The sequence below is a fragment of the Haliotis rubra genome, unplaced genomic scaffold, assembly GCF_003918875.1.
Source record: "Haliotis rubra isolate DU_JTF1 unplaced genomic scaffold, ASM391887v1 Scf4, whole genome shotgun sequence".
In the NCBI taxonomy this organism is placed as follows: Eukaryota; Metazoa; Mollusca; class Gastropoda; order Lepetellida; family Haliotidae; genus Haliotis; species Haliotis rubra.
This window is the reverse complement of record NW_025767079.1, coordinates 2,348,554-2,369,496: the sequence shown is the minus strand read 5'-3', so window position 1 is coordinate 2,369,496 and position 20,943 is coordinate 2,348,554. Positions and strand designations below refer to the sequence as shown.

Below are 20,943 nucleotides of genomic sequence, written 5' to 3'. Positions count from 1 at the left end.
TTGTGTGACACCATCATGAGTTGCACGTGATGTAATCGTTTATGTGTTGATCTGAGAAAATGCCAGAACTGGTTTACAAACACAGACAACAAACTCTTGATGGAATGATAAAACTATTTCCTCTGTACATGATCAATATCGACGGCATGAATATGATATGAAGCTTTACTTACACTTTCTTGGTACTGTTTACATGTAATTTGAATTAAAAATAGCAAATATTTGCTTTGACATATTCTTTTGATGAAGTTTGTCATGTTTGTCAATTTCCATGTTCGTGAAGACATTGGGTAGACATGTGAGGGAAAGTAAACATTCCTCACAAAAGTTTAGAATCTGATTTTTAAAAATCCCTTAAGAAACGATTTTGTATTCAGGTATCTCAGATCCAGCAGCTCATATTCAACCCATTTGCAGCTCTTATAACGAAGACTCGTTCAATTATCAGCTCCCGCAGCCCAAACACAACCCATTCTCAGAGCTAGGAGCCCATGCCCAACCCATTCAAAGAGCTAGGAGCCCATACCAAACCCATTCACAGAGCTAGGAGCCCATACCCTACCCATTCACAGAGCTAGGAGCCCATACCCTACCCATTCTCAGAGCTAGGAGCCCATACCCTACCCATTCACAGAGCTAGGAGCCCATACCCAACCCATTATCAGAGCTAGGAGCCCATGCCCAACCCATTCACAGAGCTAGGAGCCCATACCCTACCCATTCACAGAGCTAGGAGCCCATACCCAACCCATTCACAGAGCTAGGAGCCCATACCTAACCCACTTTCAGATCTAACAGTCCATACCCAAACCATTCTCAGCTCTAACAGCCCATACTCAAACCATTCTCAGCTCTAACAGTCCATACTCAAACCATTCTCAGATCTAACAGTCCATACCCAAACCATTCTCAGCTCAAACAGTCCATACTCAAACCATTCTCAGATCTAACAGTCCATACCTAACCCATTCTCAGATTTAACAGTCCATACCTAACCCATTCTCAGCTCTAACAGCCCATGCCCAAACCATTTTCAGATCTAACAGTCCCTACCTAATCCATTCTCAGCTCTAACAGCCCATGCCCAAACCATTTTCAGATCTAACAGTCCATACCTAACCCATTCTCAGATCTAATATCCCATACCCAACCCGATCTTAGACCTAACAGCCCATACACAAACCATTCTTAGACCTAACAGCCCATACCCAACCAGTTCCCAGCCACAGCAGCCCATACGCAAACCATTCTCAGGCGCGGCAACCCATACTCATTCAATTCTCTGCCGGAGCTGCCTTACGCACCATTCTCAGCTTTATTTCATTGTCTCGGTTGCACATCGAGATAATTTTATTTAACCTCAGACATAACTCTATTTCATGGATTATATGGTTTCCTAAGCCTTGGAATCCTCTCCCCAAAAGCCTGATTTATATTGTATACAATAGCATTGCAGTATCATGACAAGTTCAGTGGATGAATTCAGTTACATGAACTGGAGAGAAAGCTGAAGTAAATGCTTCAGTGGGCAATCAGAGCAGCTCAAATACATCCCACGATATCACTGATACAAATACGAGATTGACATCTCGGGCTTCAGGCTTTACATCTGAGCAAATAAAAAATGTAGACCGAGTACTGGTTATTTCTTTTAAACACTTTCCTTTTAGGTGGTGAGTTTCAAATAGTCATAAAAATTGTCTTGTTTTGAGCCTAAGGTTTCAGATGATCTATTAGGTGAGCTTATGCTAGAGATTTGAGGATGGAAAGCAGAAGTTGGAAAGCAGCTGTTGAAATAAATAAAAAAATTCTACAGATCTTATACATAACATTCAGGGGAAATAATCTTCGTAGTCGAACCCTTTTGCATCACATAGCATTCGCTACATATTTTCAGTTTGCCCACCGCTATGTGTCACTGGGGCTTCAGCAAACTATTTTGAAGTCTGATCCGGAGGTTTCAGGAGATCTATCAAGTGAGATAATAATAGACATTTGAGGATGGAAAGCAGAAAGGTAGTTTTGTACAAGTCACTGGAACTGATATTGCAACTGAGGCATTAGGAAGAGACCACATGATTATTAGGGACTGATATTCATTCTTTTAGGGCGAAGGGAATAATCAGAAGGATCATTCATTTCATTTATCAACTATACTCATGCCAATAATGGTTGTCACCCCCTTCAATTTTTTTCATTGGAGAGGGGGTTGGGGTGGGGAGGGGGGTGACAACCATTATTGGCATGAGTATAATTCATTCATTCATTCATTTGGAGTTGGGGGAATAAACGGGGATCATTCATTCATTCATTCATTCATTCATTTTGGGGTGAAGGGAATAAACATAGGTATCATTTATTTATTCAATCATTCATTTACTAATTTATTCATTTATTCATTCATTTTGGGTGGGTGGAATAAACAGTTGCTCGACTATTCCTCACAAAATATCACGAATTGTATTCTGAAAAGGGTGTTTAGGCCGTTTTGTCAAGGCACAACAGCAGATAGTAAAGCGGGAAGCTCAACTACATGGAATGAAAATCTCCACTATTCCGTGACTAAATTCTGTTGATGTTTAACACCTAATTTTACTTTACTTATACTATATGTGTGCATAAAATCATGTTTAATATACTATTGGGCATTCGTACATTTGGAACTGACAGGGGTGTTATATAAACGTGTTTTATGAACATGTAATTTGAAGGATACTGTTCGTCTTAAGTAGGGGCGGTGGCGAAGCCCAGTGGTTAAAGCGTTCGCTCGTTACGCCGAAGACCTGGGTTCGATTCCCACACGGGTGCAGTGTGTGAAGCCCATGTCTTGTGTCCCCTCCTAGATATTGCTGGAATATTGTTAAAGCGGCGTAAAACCATACTCACTCACTCCCTCGTCTTGAGTATTGATTGTTGGTGTTGCACTCTAGGTGATGTTGTTTTGGATGTCTGTACTGTTGCTTAGGTCTTGATGTTTGAGGGGTCGTGGTTATGGCTGAATTGTTTACGAATATGTTCGCGGAATTATATTTTCAGACAAATTTTAAGCGATATCAGCTGACGATTATGAATGTGTCCCAGACTGATTTCATGGCACTCTGTTCTGACAAGATATATTATCTTTTAAGATTATTGCTTTTCGACCACTTCACTTTTGGAAAGTGTAGAGTAACATTTCGTTAGGGTATTTAGACTGCATTATGCCAAAACAATCTCTATATTTCAACATTTATAACCTTAATTGGTTATCCTCTCGGCCGTGTCTGCCGTCACATCCAAACCGAAACATTTGTCTCATTAACCTGTTCAGACAATGACCTACTTTTCAGCCGTTCCGAATTTTCTCGCGTGAAAGAGAAAATCGACATCACAAACAACTATGGTTACACTGAATTCCAATTCCTTGTTTCATAAGAAAATGGTATTTACAAATAAATTTTAATTGTAAATTTTAATAACATCGTATTTCTATATTTTATGGCGAGGTGTAGGCAGCATGACCGTAACTAAGACGTCACAGACTGACCCTGTTTGATGAGGTCGTAAAATGATTCATAATGCATCTGGCTCACTTGTTACACCTGTTAAGTGTTTTTACGCTTATTCAGAGCAGTTCTGTAACGCACAATGTGATTGATATAATATCAGTTCCGTACCAGGCCGCCAAACTGTTCTAGCGGCAGAGCCTCGTTTTGAGATTTCCACGATTTCCAGGTTTCCGTTTGTCAGAGCTTGCAAGGATTAGAAGAAGCGTATTGTTGCAATGTACAAGTGCTTAGATGTATCAAATAATACTGATAAATATTTATGTGTTCAGTTAAAGGAATTGGTCTAAAAATTCTGGACTGGTTATTGTACTAAGTTGTGCAATAGGACGGAACCCAGTCAACAGGAAACGAGACTGTTGTGTAAGCAATGTTTTGACTTGATTCTTCCAAGGCAATGCTTTTGGTTTTTTATCTGTCCATTGTTGTCCTTTTGTCTGCCCATTGTTTTCATCAACTACCGTTATGTCGGAGAGGGTGGTGGGGTAGCCTAATGGTTAAAGCGTTCTCTCGTCACGCCGAAGACCCGGGTTCGATTCACCACATGGGTACAACGTGTGAAGCCCATTTCTGGTGTCCCCCGCCGTGATATTGCTGGAATATTGCTTAAAGCGGCGTAAAACTAACTCACTCACTCACTCATTATGTCGGAGAGCGCACGTAATTCTTCCAATCATCAACATCACATCGTTTTTGTCCGACAATCTGGCATTCCAGATGCACCTGTATGTACTTCCGTGAGCAGGATAAACCGGCATTATGGGCTTGTCCCATCATAGTATAGTTACAATCGCTGCTCGACTTATTTCTTAAAGTAATCTGTTTATTGATTAACCAACTGAAGAAGTTTGGACTCGACGTATTTCTTCGTCTTGGTCATAATTCGTATAATTCTTAATTCGTTCCCCTGTCGACATATACGCGTATACAAAGGAAACACAAAAGGAGTTTTAATTTGGAATTTGACGATAACGACAGCACCTGATTTGATGTAAACATATTTTATTCATGAAATACAAGAGTTGGCCACGTGTTATCCAGCTTAGAGGGGCGGTGGTGTAGCCTTGTGGTTAAGGCGTTCGCTCGTCATGCTGAAGACCCGGGTTCGATTCCCCACATGGGTACATTGTGTGAAGCCCATTTCCGATGACACCCTGCGATATTGCTGGAATATTGCTAAAAGCGGCGTAAAACCCAACTTACTGAGAATAGCCGTTTCTGTGATTATCTACCATTAAATTTCTGGAACGACCTATGATTGTAAAGCTCAGCCTTGAGCAGGTTGTGTCTATCCCTAACATCCGAGTGGTATGTACACCTTTGTGAGTACCTAAACAAAGTAGGAGATGAAGAACCACTGTTCTTCTTGTTTGTTTTCCAGAGGTCTCACATCCCTGATTATTTTAGGCACTTGTCACAGCGAAACAATTTCATAATTAACGTTTTTTTTGTGCATATGTAATGTACATTTATGATTTCACTCTCTCTCTCTCCTCCTCCCCCCGCCTCACTCCAGTACGAGGACCCTTGAAGATCTGGGTTAGAATTGATCTTCAGCAACCCATGCTTGTCGTGAGAGGCGACTATCGGGTTCGGGTGTCCAGGCTCGCTGACTTGGTTGGCACATGTCATCGTATCCCAACTGCTTAGATCGATGCTCATGCTGTCGACCATTGGCTTGATTGCATTGGGATATTGTTGAGTGCGGCGTAAAAGTAAACTCACTCACTCTGTACGAGGCCCAGAACATATCAATCAACAGTAGTGTAACTTACTCTTTTGTATTATGAGATTAAACAATCCAATAAAAAGTTGGAATGGGTTTATTTTCAGATGTTATACAAAGTTTACGATGACGTAGAAACATTCGTGATTAAATTTCCGTCTGATGAAGTCGTATTTTAGTTTAAGTGATGCGTCTTAAGCGATATTATAAACAACAAATGAGATTGTAATGTCTGCGGGTCGAATGGCACTGCTCATCATAATGGCAAATCGATACAACCGTGAGACAAAAAGAAAGCATCATACCATTGGAGTGATGGACACCGGAAATTAAAGAACAGCTATTTCAGAACGGTATTAAGTAATCGAGTCTTGACCAGACTAAGACAAATGACGTCAAGTTATGATGATATGCTGCATATCTATGAGCCATCGATTTATGTTTAGGTGACCTCTTGTGACTATGCTGGGACTTAAAAGTTGCTGACTCTTACTTCTCAAAGTAAAAGATATTTGTTTGTTGTTTGATGCCGCACGTAGCAATTTTTCCGGCGGTCTGTACATAATCAAGTCGTGACCAGACAATCTAGTGATCAAAATCATGAACATCGATCTTCGCATTTCGGATGCAATGATAAGTGTCAATCATGTCAGTAAGCCTTACCACCCGATTCCGTTAGTCGCCTTTTAAGAGAAGCATTGGTTGCTGAAGACCAATTCTAACCGGATCTTCACGGGTCAACTTCAAATGTAACAGTGATCACGTCAATATATACACAAAGAATTTAATTAATTAAGCACCCCCTGTATTTTTGCAATGAAAGGATTTCAACACGTACATAAAACTTCTCGTGGTGACCACGATGGAAAAGCACGATTCCAGGTCAATACCGAGTGTAACCTCCATGTGACTGCTGTATGACAGCAAGCACTGTCCTACTCATACCCCCTGTCAGCCTCCTGATCCTCTGAAAGGGCAGTGTACGCCATTCCCCGTGTATAACAACTTCCAATTGTGCCAGGTTCTGTACAGGAGGATCCCTTTGTTGCACACGACGACCAACCATGTTCCAGTTATGCCCAAATGGGTTATGATCGGGGCTCATTCAATCGTGAGATTTGTCAGGGGTTGCTTAACTAAGTTCTTTGAGTATATTTACAGCTGAAAAGTGATTGTTCGAACAATACGCCAATAACTAAATTCTTTCTTGACAAAACAGAACAAGGTGGCTTAGTGCCTTTTGATATTGTTTTTTTGTAAAAGGAAAACTGCATTAGCTATCTTTTCCGTTTGCAAATATTGATATATATGCACGTCATTGCAAAAGAATACCCAGCCTTGACTCTCCTTAGAATCAGATTCCGTCAAGATAGGTTTGACAAAATGTATGAATGGACCGCTAGAAATCAGTGATGACACCAGGGGTTCGCGATAAGGGTCAGCGTGTCATGTCCTACCAGTAGCACCCAACATTCATGAAACTGAAACCCGTGAAGGTCCGAGTTAGAATTGGTCTTCAGTAACCCATGCTTGTCGCTTGAGGCGACTAACGGGATCGGGTGGTCAGGCTCGATGGCTAGGTTGACACATGTCATCGGTTCCCAATTGATCGATCTTCATGGTGTTGATCACTGGATTGTCTGGTCCAGACTCGATTATTTATAGAAACAGAATATTGCTGAGTGCGGCGTAACACTAAACTCACTCATCACTCACTCATTAAATTTAATGTTTTCCATTTTGAACTGGGAAATTTCTGTGGTGAGCCTTTTGGGCAATCGGTTCTTCACCATATCTCAACACCAGTAGTATCTGGTACTCTTTATTACCTTATGTGACTGATAATAAAATGATGTTGAAAAAAGAAAATTGTTGGTGTCAGCATTTCACATATGTTTTCGGATAAATTAATTTTCAAAGAGCGACATGCGAATCTCGCACAGACGTGCTTTAATAAGAAGCGAAGCATTCATAGCTTCTATAAATTTGATATGTTCCCTTTTTCAGGTGAACATTTTGTCGTTGCATGTGTTTCTGACTCTGATGAATGTCACTGATGGGGCAGGCTACAAAACACAAACAACTCACTTTCTCACTGGCAGGGCAGTACATTATCACCTTGTTTTGAACACCCGGTCTCAGCAATTTCTTTATAGCGACTCATAAACATATGCTTGTGACACAAGTGAAAATATACAATTGTCGGTACTGTCGGCTTAGATTTCTTGGAAATGTTTGTGTCGCTTTAAGATGTGTCATATTTGATGGAAAATAAGTTTTAAGAGAATTCTAACCGTACATGAAGAAGATGATTATCTAAATATCTTCTTAAGACACAATTTCTTCCAATGATGGTATTATCTGAATCTGTCAGTTGTGCCCAACGACAAAAGATGTTCCTGTTTAGCATACGATCACTTCTCAAAGTGAACCTTTGTATTCCGCGTTACGTTTGATTGGTGTATGGCTTTAAGTATCAATACCACCTCACATATTCTAAATGAAATTGTGTAATACATTCCTCGAGGTGTTTTAGTGTAAAGCATGTAGGAACTGGCCGTCTTTTCGTCTGAGTTCATTTGAGCAGCAACTTCCTTGGAGGTCAATTTACAAAACGGGCCGAAGGAGAAAAGAGAAGGTTTGAAAGTCTTCCAGAGTGGGTTAAACCAGTGTGTGATGTTGTCATTGGAAGACTCCACAAGCTGAAAAGAGAGACAACATAATATAACATATGTTAGAATTGGATTAAACCCATTCTGTCCCTGACGGATAACACCTGATATCATCTCTATTTGATGGTAATCAGAAAACACATCTTCAGGATGTTGTCGATGTGTTGTTGGCAGAGGTATCTTGTGCATGTGGAAAGGGCTTTGCTGCTTTTATTTTCAAATAGTAGTAATTAGGTCTGTGTCATGACATTTCCCCCAAAATATGGATTTAATTTAATCAAGACATGCCAATATGCGTAACGTGGTTGTGAGAGGGGCATTATTTGAAGTCTTGGGCCACTCAACGGACATAGTAACTCATTGCATTTGTAGCATATGCAAAATAATAATCTATAATAAACAAACATATAAATATGAATTATGCAAAAATAAGTGATCATAACGTCGAACTGACATTGAAATTATCGCAGACCATCATTCATGAAGTGACGGGTGGCTTTCATGGCATGGAAAAGTTGACTAATAGTATACAAGGCATGACATGTTGATGTGTTCGTCTTTACGTAATCGAGTAGATTTCCATGGTCAGTCTTCACCGTTAGGTGATGAAATGTACATTATTATCCGGATTAGAGCTGGTCTTCAGCAACCCATGCTTGTCATGAGAGGCATGGTTGACACTTTTCATGTAATCCAAATTGCGTCATCGTATCCCAATCCATGCTCTTGATGTTGATCACTGGAGTGTCTTGGCAATACTTGATTATTTATAAAAAGCCACCATATGGCTGAAATATTGCTGAGTGTGTCGTTTAACAACAAAACAAACTTGATGTAGTCATGTACAATAACTCGGCATATAAGTGAGTGAGTGAGTGAGTGGGTGAATGATTGAGTGAGTCAGTTGAGTTTGACACCGCTTTGAACATTCCTGATATAACATGACTTACACACCGTGATCTGCTCATAACTTTTAAAAGCTTTTTGGACCCTGTTGTTTTTCTAAAGCCATGTAGTTAATGCGTAGAACGTATCATGACTCTTGTCATCTATTTTGGTTTCGTCTTCTGCAGTCTGTGATAAACATTTAATAGCGAAGACAAGACAGACGAAACCCGAGGAAGATGATTGCCCACGACTGACAACTTGGAATGACTTGAAGGCCATTTGATGACACCTTCAGGCTTAGTTACAAGCGTGACATGATGCTCGTCTCAATGAACTATTACAATGTTAACATTTCCCAAAAAAGGGTTTGGACTAGATCACTCACAGAGGTAAAAGAACCTCTTTTGGTGTGGTAACATTGCTTGAAGAAACACACGGTAAAACCCAAACCACTCACTCACGGGATGGGAGTATAAACCTCCTAACACCAACATCAGGTCTCATCATCATTAAATAGTTATTCATAAAGGTACAAAGAGCCTCTTTTGGTGTGGTAAAAATGTTTGAAGAAACTCACCGTAAAACCCAAACCACTCACTCACTCACGGGATGGGAGTATAAACCTCCTAATACCAACATCAGGTCTCATCACTTAGAAGATAAAGCTACTCTGTTTTCCATTTTGCGGTCCTTTAGCGTTGATTTAAGACCCCTAAATGTAATTTATAAACAGAACGCGTTAGCGTGTGGTTTGTAAATTGAACATTTAGAGGTCTTTAATCAACGATAAAGCACCGCACAATTGAAAACAGGGTAGCTGTATCTTCATTCTAGCACGACTGACAAGAGTTTTAAAACCGGACTTTTTGGCACGCAAGAACACAAGGTGTGAAGAGGCCTTTTTCCTGGAAATCACTTGGAATCGTCCAGTTGAGGGACAGGTTGTGTAATGAACAAAGTAAGACATTTTCAACAACATAAATGCTTTTATTTGTAACAAGTAGCTTAAATAGCCACAAAAATACAGTTTATGCTGAGCAAGTTTAATTATTTTATTTTTCTCAAGCGAATTATTAATCTCCCCTACTGTATGACAATCAACTTGCCCCATTTCAAGTTTAGTCGCTGCTAACTTTAGTTTGAGACAATATATGTCACGCTGTCTCTAACGGAGTTAAAGCTGCACTTCCCTGATTTTTGAAGTTCTCGAGGCACTTTCAGAAAAGATAGACGCCACAGCCGTAATCCACCCTGGTCACCACTTTTAAAAGAATCTGTATAAACTTAAGATAAAATGTCCCTCTAAGTATTTTCCATGCAAATATACCGTCACTCGTTGTGTTACTACATTTCCTCGTCAGATCAAACTTAAAGGGGAAGTTGAGATGGAACTTCAAACCACAAAACACGTTACGTTTATCTGCTCAATTGTAATAATAAATGTTTTGAAAGTCAGGTCGTTTGTGACATCATCGACGTCATTGCTTTGTTTCTCATCTCTGCACCCATTTCCTTCCTGAAGATTAGCAGCTGAGCAGGCACCAGGTGTGTATTCCTTGGGCCTGGGAGAAAGATGCTTTGTCAGCCGTTTTCTTATTGTCGACTTGGGCAGTGCTGAGTGAAGGTGTAGGACAAAGACTGACGCCACAACAGTCAGAGCCTTGAGGACAAACATGCAGTTCAGATAAACGCTGTAGAGAGCCACATGGTCGGACACAGAGGGTAAGAAGGAGTTGATGGATGTCAGGTACACTGCATAGGCCAACAACACAGACACACACAGGCTCATCTTCTCTCCTGACTCCGGGGGCACGTGGAACACCATTAGATTGAGACCAGACAGAATGCAAACTGGCAAAACGACAGTAAGGATGTAGTAAGCTCGACGTCGACCAAGGATAAGTCCCAATTCCAGGACCTGATACGTGCCCTCATGCGAGTAATATTTTTTCACAAACGTACCCAAAACATGCCACTCTCCATTTTCTATAATAGAAATACAGGTTATGGGCTCATTGTGAAATGTATAGTTCACCTGTGAAACGTCTGTAACCCATTGCGCCATCTGGAAGGAGCACCGTTGTTTGTCAAATGGGAAGTTAGTTACATCTATGGTACAGGAAGTTGAGCGACGATCTGCGGCATACCACTCCACAGTTCCATTGTTCGTAATAGTGCCTGGTAAATGCTCGGCCCCAAGACGGCCATAATTGTTGTTGGCATTATATATGACTAAATCTGGCAACCAGATGTCTTTAGCCAAAACAGGAACCCTTGTGATATTCCGAAATTTACCTGTATCCCATGACAATCCTTCAAGGGTCCACGTGAAGAAGAACCATCCAGCGGTGGTCAGCATTTGGTTTGACTCGTCCAGGTTTCCAATGTGTAGCAGGTTAAAGCTGACAGACACTTCCAGAATGGACTTGGAAATAGGCACCGGATGATACAAGGGGTTATGGTTAGAGAAATATTCTGACACTAGATCCCTTGGAGAAAGGTAGGTAACATTGCACATTACTGAAGGAAGCATAAATAACCACGGCAGTACTCTTCCCATTCTTGCAACACCCGACACGACACAGCAGAACTGACTAGTTGCCGTAGCAGGCAATGCTCTTTCGGAGACAAATTGCACAATGATAAGATACCACACCGTTGTTGAACGTCACCAAACGAATCCTGACCTTTTAATATCGCAAACGGTAACCTGAATCCAATTTCGAAAACCGGAAACGATTTAAACTACTAATATTGAAACGTAAACAGTCCGCACTAACATGATGGTCGTAGTGTTTGCTATGCACTCATACACACAGATTCTACAAGACAGTGTTACAGTATTATGGACCAAACATCAGAACGTTAATGAGTGACGTCGAAGCAGAAGAAAAGTGCAGATATTTCAGGAACAGAAAACACTTGATGTGCCTCAGTGCCAAGCTGCGTGACAACATTTTAAAATATTGGTCAATTATCATGGACCATAAACACATGGATACTATCGCATAGTTGGACATGCCATTAGTGAGATAAAACTGGGAAAATGATAATATCGGGCAAAGCTAAAGATTGAAGGTTTATCATAACTGAAGGTTGACAGTCTGTTGAAAGACTTTCATCCATGACGCTGTAGGTCATGGTTGTCTTAGGAACAAGTGAGTGAGTGAGTTTAGTTTTACGCGGCTTTTAACAATAGTCCAGCAATATCTGGGGGACAGTGGAAATGGACTTCACACATGTGGGAGATCACCCGGATACGACGTTTTGTCAAATATATAAAGGTCACATTACAGCTAAATAAGATGCTGAAAGCCACCGGTTCGTTTCTTGTAACTGACATTAAAGGAGATAAATAGCATATATTTGATTAAATCATTTATAAAGCATATTAAAACAAGTCTATTAAAAAAATCATAAAAGCGTTATTAGTGCCATAGTTCAAAAAAACGTTATATTTTTAATATATATACTTGTGACTTTTTAAATAGGGCCAACCAACATATTTTGTGGCTATTATCCAATAATGTATAACCGTGAAGGTCCGGGTTAGAATATTGATCTTCAGTTACCCATGCTTGTCGAAAGAGGTGACTAACAGGATCCGGTGGTCAGGCTCGCTGACTTGGTTGACACATGTCATCGGTTCCCAGTTGCGCAGATCGATGCTCATGCTGTTAATCACGGGATTGTCTGGTCCAGACTCGATTATTTACAGACCGCCGCCATATAGCTGGAATATTGCTGAGTGGGGCGTAAAACTAACCTCACTCAGTCACTCAGTAATGTGAGTACTGAAAGTCTATCTCAGTTGGTGTTGATATACACCGACCTTCATTCCCAAGTTTAAGCTAATAGGCGTTATGTGTTCAGCGTCAAGACAACATGCATGTCCCAAGTCAATAATCCGTCAGTGTGGATGTACGCTCGTCTTGATTGCCAAGTTTACTTCATACGGCGTTTTGAACCAATCGTTAAGACTACATTTCCTTGGGGACAGGGGAACATTACACTGTTATAGCAGTGCTGAAAACTGTTAAGTAATTTCAGTCATTTCTGCATGCTTATGTCTTTCAAAATTCAGAAATCAGCACTGCAAATAAGCTGCATTGTAAATAGAAAAACCAAAGCCCTTTCTACATCCATACATAATATTTTTCTAGAAGCAGAGTCGATACAATTCTAGCAATATCATGAGAATATATTTGTTTGACGCCGTCTGTCAAAATCTAATCTGGACCAGACAATCCAGTGATTGACAAAATGAGATACGATGACAGAGTATGTGTTTATGAATCACTATCAAATAGGGAAGATACCAGATGTAACCTGTAAGCTCTTTTCATTTTCAGATTTTTATTGTATTTTGTTCATCTTTGGGGACATTTTTCTTTATATTATTTTTCTCTTTGTATCACTTTAGTGTCTAGTTACCGCCGTGATGTTGCTGGAATTTTGCTAAAAGCGGCGTAGAACCAAACTCAGTCAGTCAGTCAGTGTCTAGTTAGTACATGTGTTATAGGAATAGAATTCAAAGTCTGTGATGTTATTTGTTGCACAGAAACCTGGTTACATTCTGATATTTTAGATGCAGATATTTTAAAAACAGGTTTTTACAAACTATTTAGAAAAGATACATCTACAAGGGGAGGTGGAGTTGCTATTTATGTCAGTAAAGAGCTTCTATGTTTAGGCGGTAGTGATCTAAATTATCATAAATTTGATATCTCAAATGATCCGCCCTGTTCGTGCGGGGCTTTGTGAAGATACACCACACTAGCTTCTTGCCTGTCCAAACTCCGCTATGTTAAGAAATGATGCGTTATGTTACAAAAATGGACATAGCTTAAAGACAATTCTATATGGAATAGTGAAATATCTGATCTTGATAACCAAGCAATCTTAAAGGCTATTGACCTCCTCATCACTGCTTCTTGTAGATTTGATACCAAATGTTGTTGAAGAAATGTCAGCATTAAGAAATATATCTGCACATTAACCTTGTGGTTTGTCATGTGATTATCTTGCATGACAAGTTTGGTTTATTTACCTTTGTAAATTGTATTGGAGCGGCATTAATATAAGCTTGTAGCTTGTTTGCCAATCCATTCATTTTTCACGAATAGATATGTTTAAACAATGATACCAGGTGTTCGCGAAAAGTTGACCGTATCCTGCTCCACCAGTGGCACCCGTCACAAACATATGCAAAGGCTGATCAACTGTTCACCTGAATAAATTCGGCAACGCATGGAGCAAGCCAAAATAAGGAAATTTTGAACTTTTGAAATCCTCCACATGACTATCATAAACTCTTTGAAAGCTTTATTGAGGCCTTGAATATCGTGACCTTGATCGAACTACTTCTGAGCAAAACTCTTATGGCTTTTTGAAATCTTCGTAAAAGGGATATGCTGGATTGTACCCCACAAGCTATGAAATGTAAACACCGAAGGCTGGAACTGTTGGAATATTGCTCGACAGTAGGGAAAAGGGACTGTTTGAAAGTTGAAATCATCACTTTTGTCAAAGGGCCTTGTGGGGGATTTGTTGTCACTCTGAATCTGTATGCACAGTTCAAAGTATGAAACCACATGATACAGTCTCCTTAATGTCTCGTTCAAGTGAGTAAATCAGTCGAAGGTAATCGGTTACTTGGTGGTTATGGAACGATATTAGGTTATCGATATACATGAAGCTTATGTTAAATCTCTTAAATTACCTTGTTTTGATTTTGCAAGCGAAAATTCTGATCGATTTGCATAAAAAAGGAAGGGGAGCTCAAATGGTGCCCATGAGGATCCTTACTCCTTGTCCGCATGTTTTACGCCCAATCTTTACACACATGTAATCAACGAGGAATCAACGAATCCAAACAGTACCAGCGGTATAATTAACCGGCAATTTCACTGATGACATACTTCGAATAAAGATGGCCACTAATAGATGATTCTCTTGGTTATTTTCTATGTTGGAATACCAAGTTCTATGGATAGTCAACTTCTTTATTGCAATGAGTGCCACGTTTCGGTGTAGGTACTAGCGCCGTTATCAAGCACGTGATGTATTGTATGGTGTCAACTGATTTAAATATAACCAACATTTTAAATTACGCAATGTTGATTAAATACATAAATTAAATGCATATGTATATGTTAAAGTGTGTATGCAATCAAAGAGTATGTCAATGAATGTATTGTTAAACATTCCTGCGTGGGTTCAGTTCAAATGAATCAAACTGCCCATGACGAAATACATATTAAGAAAGGTAACTATCTCACACGCCAACGCGTGAGCTCACATATAAATTATTGTTGTATTTAGTTGCCCAAGTATCGCTGCGTCCCAAAGCATTCGGATGCTCTATTTATGTATATGTCGTACAAATTCAGCAACGCCTTTCCTGCATAAGAGTTTTGGTAATTCACGGAAGTCTAGATATAACAGAAGTGGTCTTATTCAAAGTGTAGTTTACATTTTATAACATCAATTGTGTGTTCTTATTTAGTTGTAGTAAAGTATACCTATCATTACATTCTTCTTAAAGATAGATTGTGTAAGGTTATGTTTGGATATGGAAAATATGAAGTACTTTTCATACAGAAGAATGAGCCCATATATTTTTAATGCATTGTCCTCAGTTGCATTTTTTACGTCCTTTCTATGTATCCACTATGAGATGATAAGTGCCCATCGGACGAAGCTTGGATTCCGATATTGCATATACACATGGTTGTGAGATGAGGGAGTTATTTGTTGGTGTTTAGATGACAAAGAAATCACATAGCATATTTCCAAAAGTGTTTATTCAGAATTTCTCAAATGTTCCATAAAATGGAGTTGTAAATTTTCAATCCCTTACAGAAAGAGGTTAACTTTATCAAGTATTACATGTTGGATTTACTTTTTCTGTGGAGTCACTTGCGGGATACGGACCCCATTTTCTAATAATTAAGACTTAAATTTGGAACTCAGGTAACTACTCACAACCGCCCATGCCTGCATCGTTTGTGTTGATACTCTCTGAAGATCCGGGTTAGAATTGTTCTTCAGTAACCCATGGTTGTCGTAAGAGGCGATGTGGTTGCCAATGACGTTACCAAATCATGAAACGTACAACTTTATGGATGACAACTTTTTTTTTATTGCACAGAGCGACGTTTCGGTATAGACGCTTCATTATGAATGCTTCATTTTTGACTAACGAACTGCAAGAATGCCGATAAAACAAAGACTACCAAATACAGCCCTTTCGAAGGCTCAGCTGCATTGTTTATTTTTGTGACCTCACGGTTTGAGGATTACACGGTGTGGTTCGTGCGAGCTGAAGCGCTGGGTTCCACATTATGATTAGAAGGGATCTTTCCACGGATTATTCAGGTCTAATCGATAACTACATGGTGTTATGGCTCTTCCAGTTATCATGTTATTATTAAATGTAATGTAAAACCTATCAGAGCAAAAATGCCAACATAACAAACATTTTGTGATATAAAACACACACAAACACACACTCTCTCTCTTTCTCTCTCTCTCTCTCTCTCTCTCTCTCTCTCTTCCCTTCTCTCTCTCTCTCTCTAATCTACGCATATGAAACTCTGCGCAGATATACTTATCATCAACGGAGATGAAAGAATCTTCTACGCAGCTGAAACAGGTTTAAAATGTTGCACGATTACGTTTCCTTGGTTTTGTGCCCTTTCAATTACCCTGCCACCTACCCGCCGCCATATAGCTGGAATATTGCTGAGTGCGGCGTAAAACTAAACTCACTCACTCCCTCACCCTGCCACCTACTGAGGTTATTGGTTGACAGACATGCTGATGAATATGGATGACAAACAGGTTTGTAAACACCATGTTGTTATGGGTTTTAAATAAACACTATTAAAGATATTACTTCCATTCCATTAATTGAGGAAATAACCAAACATGTCCTGAGAGCTTTGTAAATACTGGCATTTGTGTGCAAAAGATATGCCTTCGATCAGTCTTGTATTGATCACTTTTCAGTTGAGGAAGGTTTGTGAAGTAACACGTTGCAGTTGAACTATGTATAAGTGCACACAGTCCCTTACACATCAGCCTCACATGGGTACAGTGTGTGAAGCCGATTTCTGGTAATCCCCGCCCTGATATTGCTGGAATATTGCTGGAAGCGGCGTAAAACTAAATTCATCACTCACTCACACATTAAGAATAGAAAAGTGAAACACAACACACTAAGAAAAAATGATTTATTATGATGAAAAGACATTTGTTTGTTTCATAACATATCCAACTTGAACCGTTAGTGGTAATGGACCAATAGGTTAAAGAAAATATATTTAGTGACAATATCTGAAAGACGCACACACGAGAAAATTCATTGTGTGTTTCCAATGTAGTAGTGCTTATTAAACAGTGCAAACCGAATATATAACCAACGTTTAAAGTGTTGAATAAAAAGCGTTTCATTTGAAAGCACAGTAGATGTATAACCATTCTGACAAAACCAAATAAGCAAACATATTGAGAAAAACGGGGATCAGTCACATGTTCTGAGTTGGTTGTCAATCTGGATCATGGAATCACACTGTAATACCCCACTGCAATAACACAACAGGCATTGAAAGATTGTTGCACAACAACTGTACCAGATAACATGGCGAAAGCATCAAAAACCAAACCAAGAATGAGTGAGTGAGTCAATATGTATCGTCACATCGGCAATATTTCAGCCATATCGTGACGAGAATAGTTTATAATTATATTATAGGTCAATAAAGTAAGACATTAAAAAAACTGTTGACGAAGAACAGTAAAACTACTGGTGTGTCACAAATATCCATTTAAAACTAGCAATTAAATCTAAAATATTGGAACTATAAATGACAATACAATATAAAAAGCAGGCTATAGATTTCCAACGACTGAAGGTAGATCCCCATACTAGGGACCATGGGGACTAAACCAAGAATAAACATTTTTCGAGAGTTTTCCACACAAAATGTATTCCGACACACTCTTTGAATGTTGTAGTAGCTGCATTATCGCATTCTGTTATTATAGTATCATTATTTAATCATGACTTCCCTCAGTAACTGACAAAAATAGTTCGAAGTTCATATTACCTTCCTTTAGTGAAGTGAGCCGAAGGTCGCGGGTTCGACCCCCGGCCGCGTCATACCAAAAGACGTTAAAATATAGTACTTGTTGGTCCCTGCCTGGCGCTCGGGATTACTGGGTACAACAAGGACGGGTCGGCTCGGAGTCAGTATAATGTGTCTGAGTGGGGTATTCATGCTTCACTGCGGCATGGTATCTCAGTGAGCTAGCACTATAAAACCAGCTTAGTCAGGGCGAGTACAAGCAGCCACACATACACACGCATGCACGTCGTCATATGAGCGAAATATTCTTAAGTGCTTTATTATACCCCATTTCACCTCACCTCACCTTTAGTGATATGTTAGTCAAGGCGGTTGTGTAACACCTCCGGATCCCTTGGGACAACACGAAGCGTAGTGTCAAACAAAGAATGGTAGTTTTATTTCTTACAGTACAACTTGTAGGGCAGGGCGAAAAGTGAACACTCAACTTGCAGAGTCCAACAATGGCTACAAAGGGAAGGCGGCGAAGTGATCAGGAGTTGGGCTGGATTGACAGGTTAGTTCGTCCAGTCTTCTCCTCGCTGTCTGCTCTGCTCTGTTTGCCTGTCATGTCTGCTTTTATAGGCAGATGAACGACTAACAATCTGCTTCGGTCTGCAGTTCCCAGGGACGTAGGCTGCGTAGGTCGGCTATCCCCAGCCAAGCTGGCAATATTTTGACGAGTACAACAGACATGTCATATTACTGTATAACTAAAAGAATCACAAATGCAAAATTACTCTTGAGTGGATGCAATTGCGCAGAAAAATCCACCTGTCGACAAAATGAACAGCATTAAGAAAATACAAAAGAACAGAAGGTCCACCTTTTTGACAATGTCAACCCATTGCTCTTGTTCCAGCAAGATTTTTAAGTCTTCAGCATTTTTGTTAGTTTTCACAGATTCACCATTCAGGTTATTTGCTTCGTCGGTATTATCAGCCACAAAGGCACCTGGTGTAGCTTTCTTTGGATTGGGAGAAAGATGCTTTGTCAGCCGTTTTCTAATTGTCGACTTGGGCAGTGCTGAGTGAAGGTGTAGGACAAAGACTGACGCCACAACAGTCAGAGCCTTGAGGACAAACATGTAGTGGAGGTAAACGCTGAAAAGAGCCACGTGGTCGGACACAGAGGGTAAGACTGAGTTGATGGATGTCAGGTACACTGCATAGGCCAACATCACAGACACACACAGGCTCATCTTCTCTCCTGACTCCGGGGGCACATGGAACACCATTAGATTGAGACAGGATAGGATGCAAACTGGCAAAATTGCAGTAAGTATGTAGTAAGCTCGACGTCGACCAAGGATAAGTCCCAGTTCCAGGACCTGATATAAACCGTCGTATATGTGATATTCTTTTACGAACGTATCCAAAACCTCCCACTCTCCATTTTCTTTAACTGTGTTATAGGATATGGGTACATTGTGAAATGTGTAATCTACCTCTGAGGTGTCTGTAATCCATTGCGACAGCTCCAAGGAACACCGTTGTTTGTCAAACGGGAAGCTTGTGACATCTACAATACAGGTAGTTGAGCGGCGATCTATGGCGTACCACTCCACAGTTCCGTTGTTTCTTATAGTACATGGTTGATGTTCGCCCCCAAGACGGCCATAGTTGTCATTTGCATTGAGCAACACTAAATCTGGCAACCACATGTCCTTTGGTAAAACCGAAACCCTTGAGATATTCTGAAATTTAGTTTCATCCCATGACAATCCTTGAAGGGTCCACCTGAAGAAGAACCATCCAGTGGTGGTCAACATTTGTTTTGTCTCGTCCAGATCTTCAATATGAAGCAGATTAAAGTTGACAGACACTTCCAGAATGGACTTGGAAATAGGCACTGGGTGATCGAGGGGGATTGTGGTTGGAGACATATTCTAACACTAAATCTCTTGGAGAAAGGAAGGTGACATTGCACATGACTGAAGAACACAGAAGAAAAAGCAACAGTTCCCTTTCCATTCCGACACAATGCCGTATGACAAGGCAGCGCTCATCAACAGACTGATCACATCATGGTCCTGACGAGAACTCCAGGACTTTAGTCTGCTGTAGTTTCAGGTAATGTACAGGACTTAAAACCGAAAGACCCGTTTTATGCATTTAAAACATTATTGCCCGAGAATAATCAATCTCAAATATATGCCCATGTTGTTTGTATTCGTGACTAGGCGTGGTAAATGATTGTGTCATCCCTCCATTAGGGGTAATGCAGAATTTCAGGGAATAATACGCTATAATATAATGATTCTGGTGAGAATCACGTCACTTCAATCTACGGAAATGTGCACAGAGTACATACCTTAAGACTCGTTCAATGAGTTCAAAATATTTATTTCGTAGAAGACCAATCTCGAATTTCTGCTGGTTTTTCTATTCACCACTCAGGTCTGTATAAAATGCACTACACCATGCTCACAAAAAACACCCAAATAGACCGACTGAATAAAAAGCAGCCGACAAATAGGAAGATAAATTCCCTTCTGGTCAACCATGTCGAGTTGATAATTCTGTTTGTGCCAACTACCGTCCAGGGAGACTGGGCGGAAAATGATCCAGAATAGTATGCAAATAGGGATGGCCTAAAAGTCGGGCCGGGCCGGGCCAAGGCGGGCCAAATATATAATTGGCTAATAAACCCATTAACGATCACCATGCCTACAATTAATTAATGCAACATACACGCATGGTAATAATGATCAATCAGAAGCCATAAACGCGTACTATAATAACTTTATTACGAGTAAATCGGCTAAAACTCAGGAAGACGAGAAGCCTGTGAACTGGCTGACCGAGGTTACGTCTAAAAGTCGAATCGTTAAACGAAACAGGATTTAAAACGTATAAATACTTCAGTCAATTCCGATACACATTTCCATCGGTTTATTACATCTATATCCAATCACATACTACCCCATAATTTCATTATTCATCGTATTTAAAGCATGCCCACCTTTATATGATACGATC

General features: G+C 40.0%; 1 protein-coding gene across 1 annotated transcript; it reads right to left on the bottom strand.

Annotated features, from left to right (window-relative positions):
* Window positions 1-18,698: 18,698 nt before the first annotated feature.
* Window positions 18,699-19,847, bottom strand: LOC124287083 (neuronal acetylcholine receptor subunit alpha-2-like). The gene has a single exon (XM_046723562.1). It carries the CDS (start codon window positions 19,845-19,847, stop codon window positions 18,699-18,701), a length of 1,149 nt encoding a protein of 382 aa, XP_046579518.1.
* Between the last annotated feature and the right edge of the window lie 1,096 nt (window positions 19,848-20,943).

Coding starts and splice junctions, on each gene's coding strand:
- LOC124287083 (XM_046723562.1), bottom strand. CDS start 19,847: ATGTCTCCAACCACAATCCCCCTCGATCACCCAGTGCCTATTTCCAAG.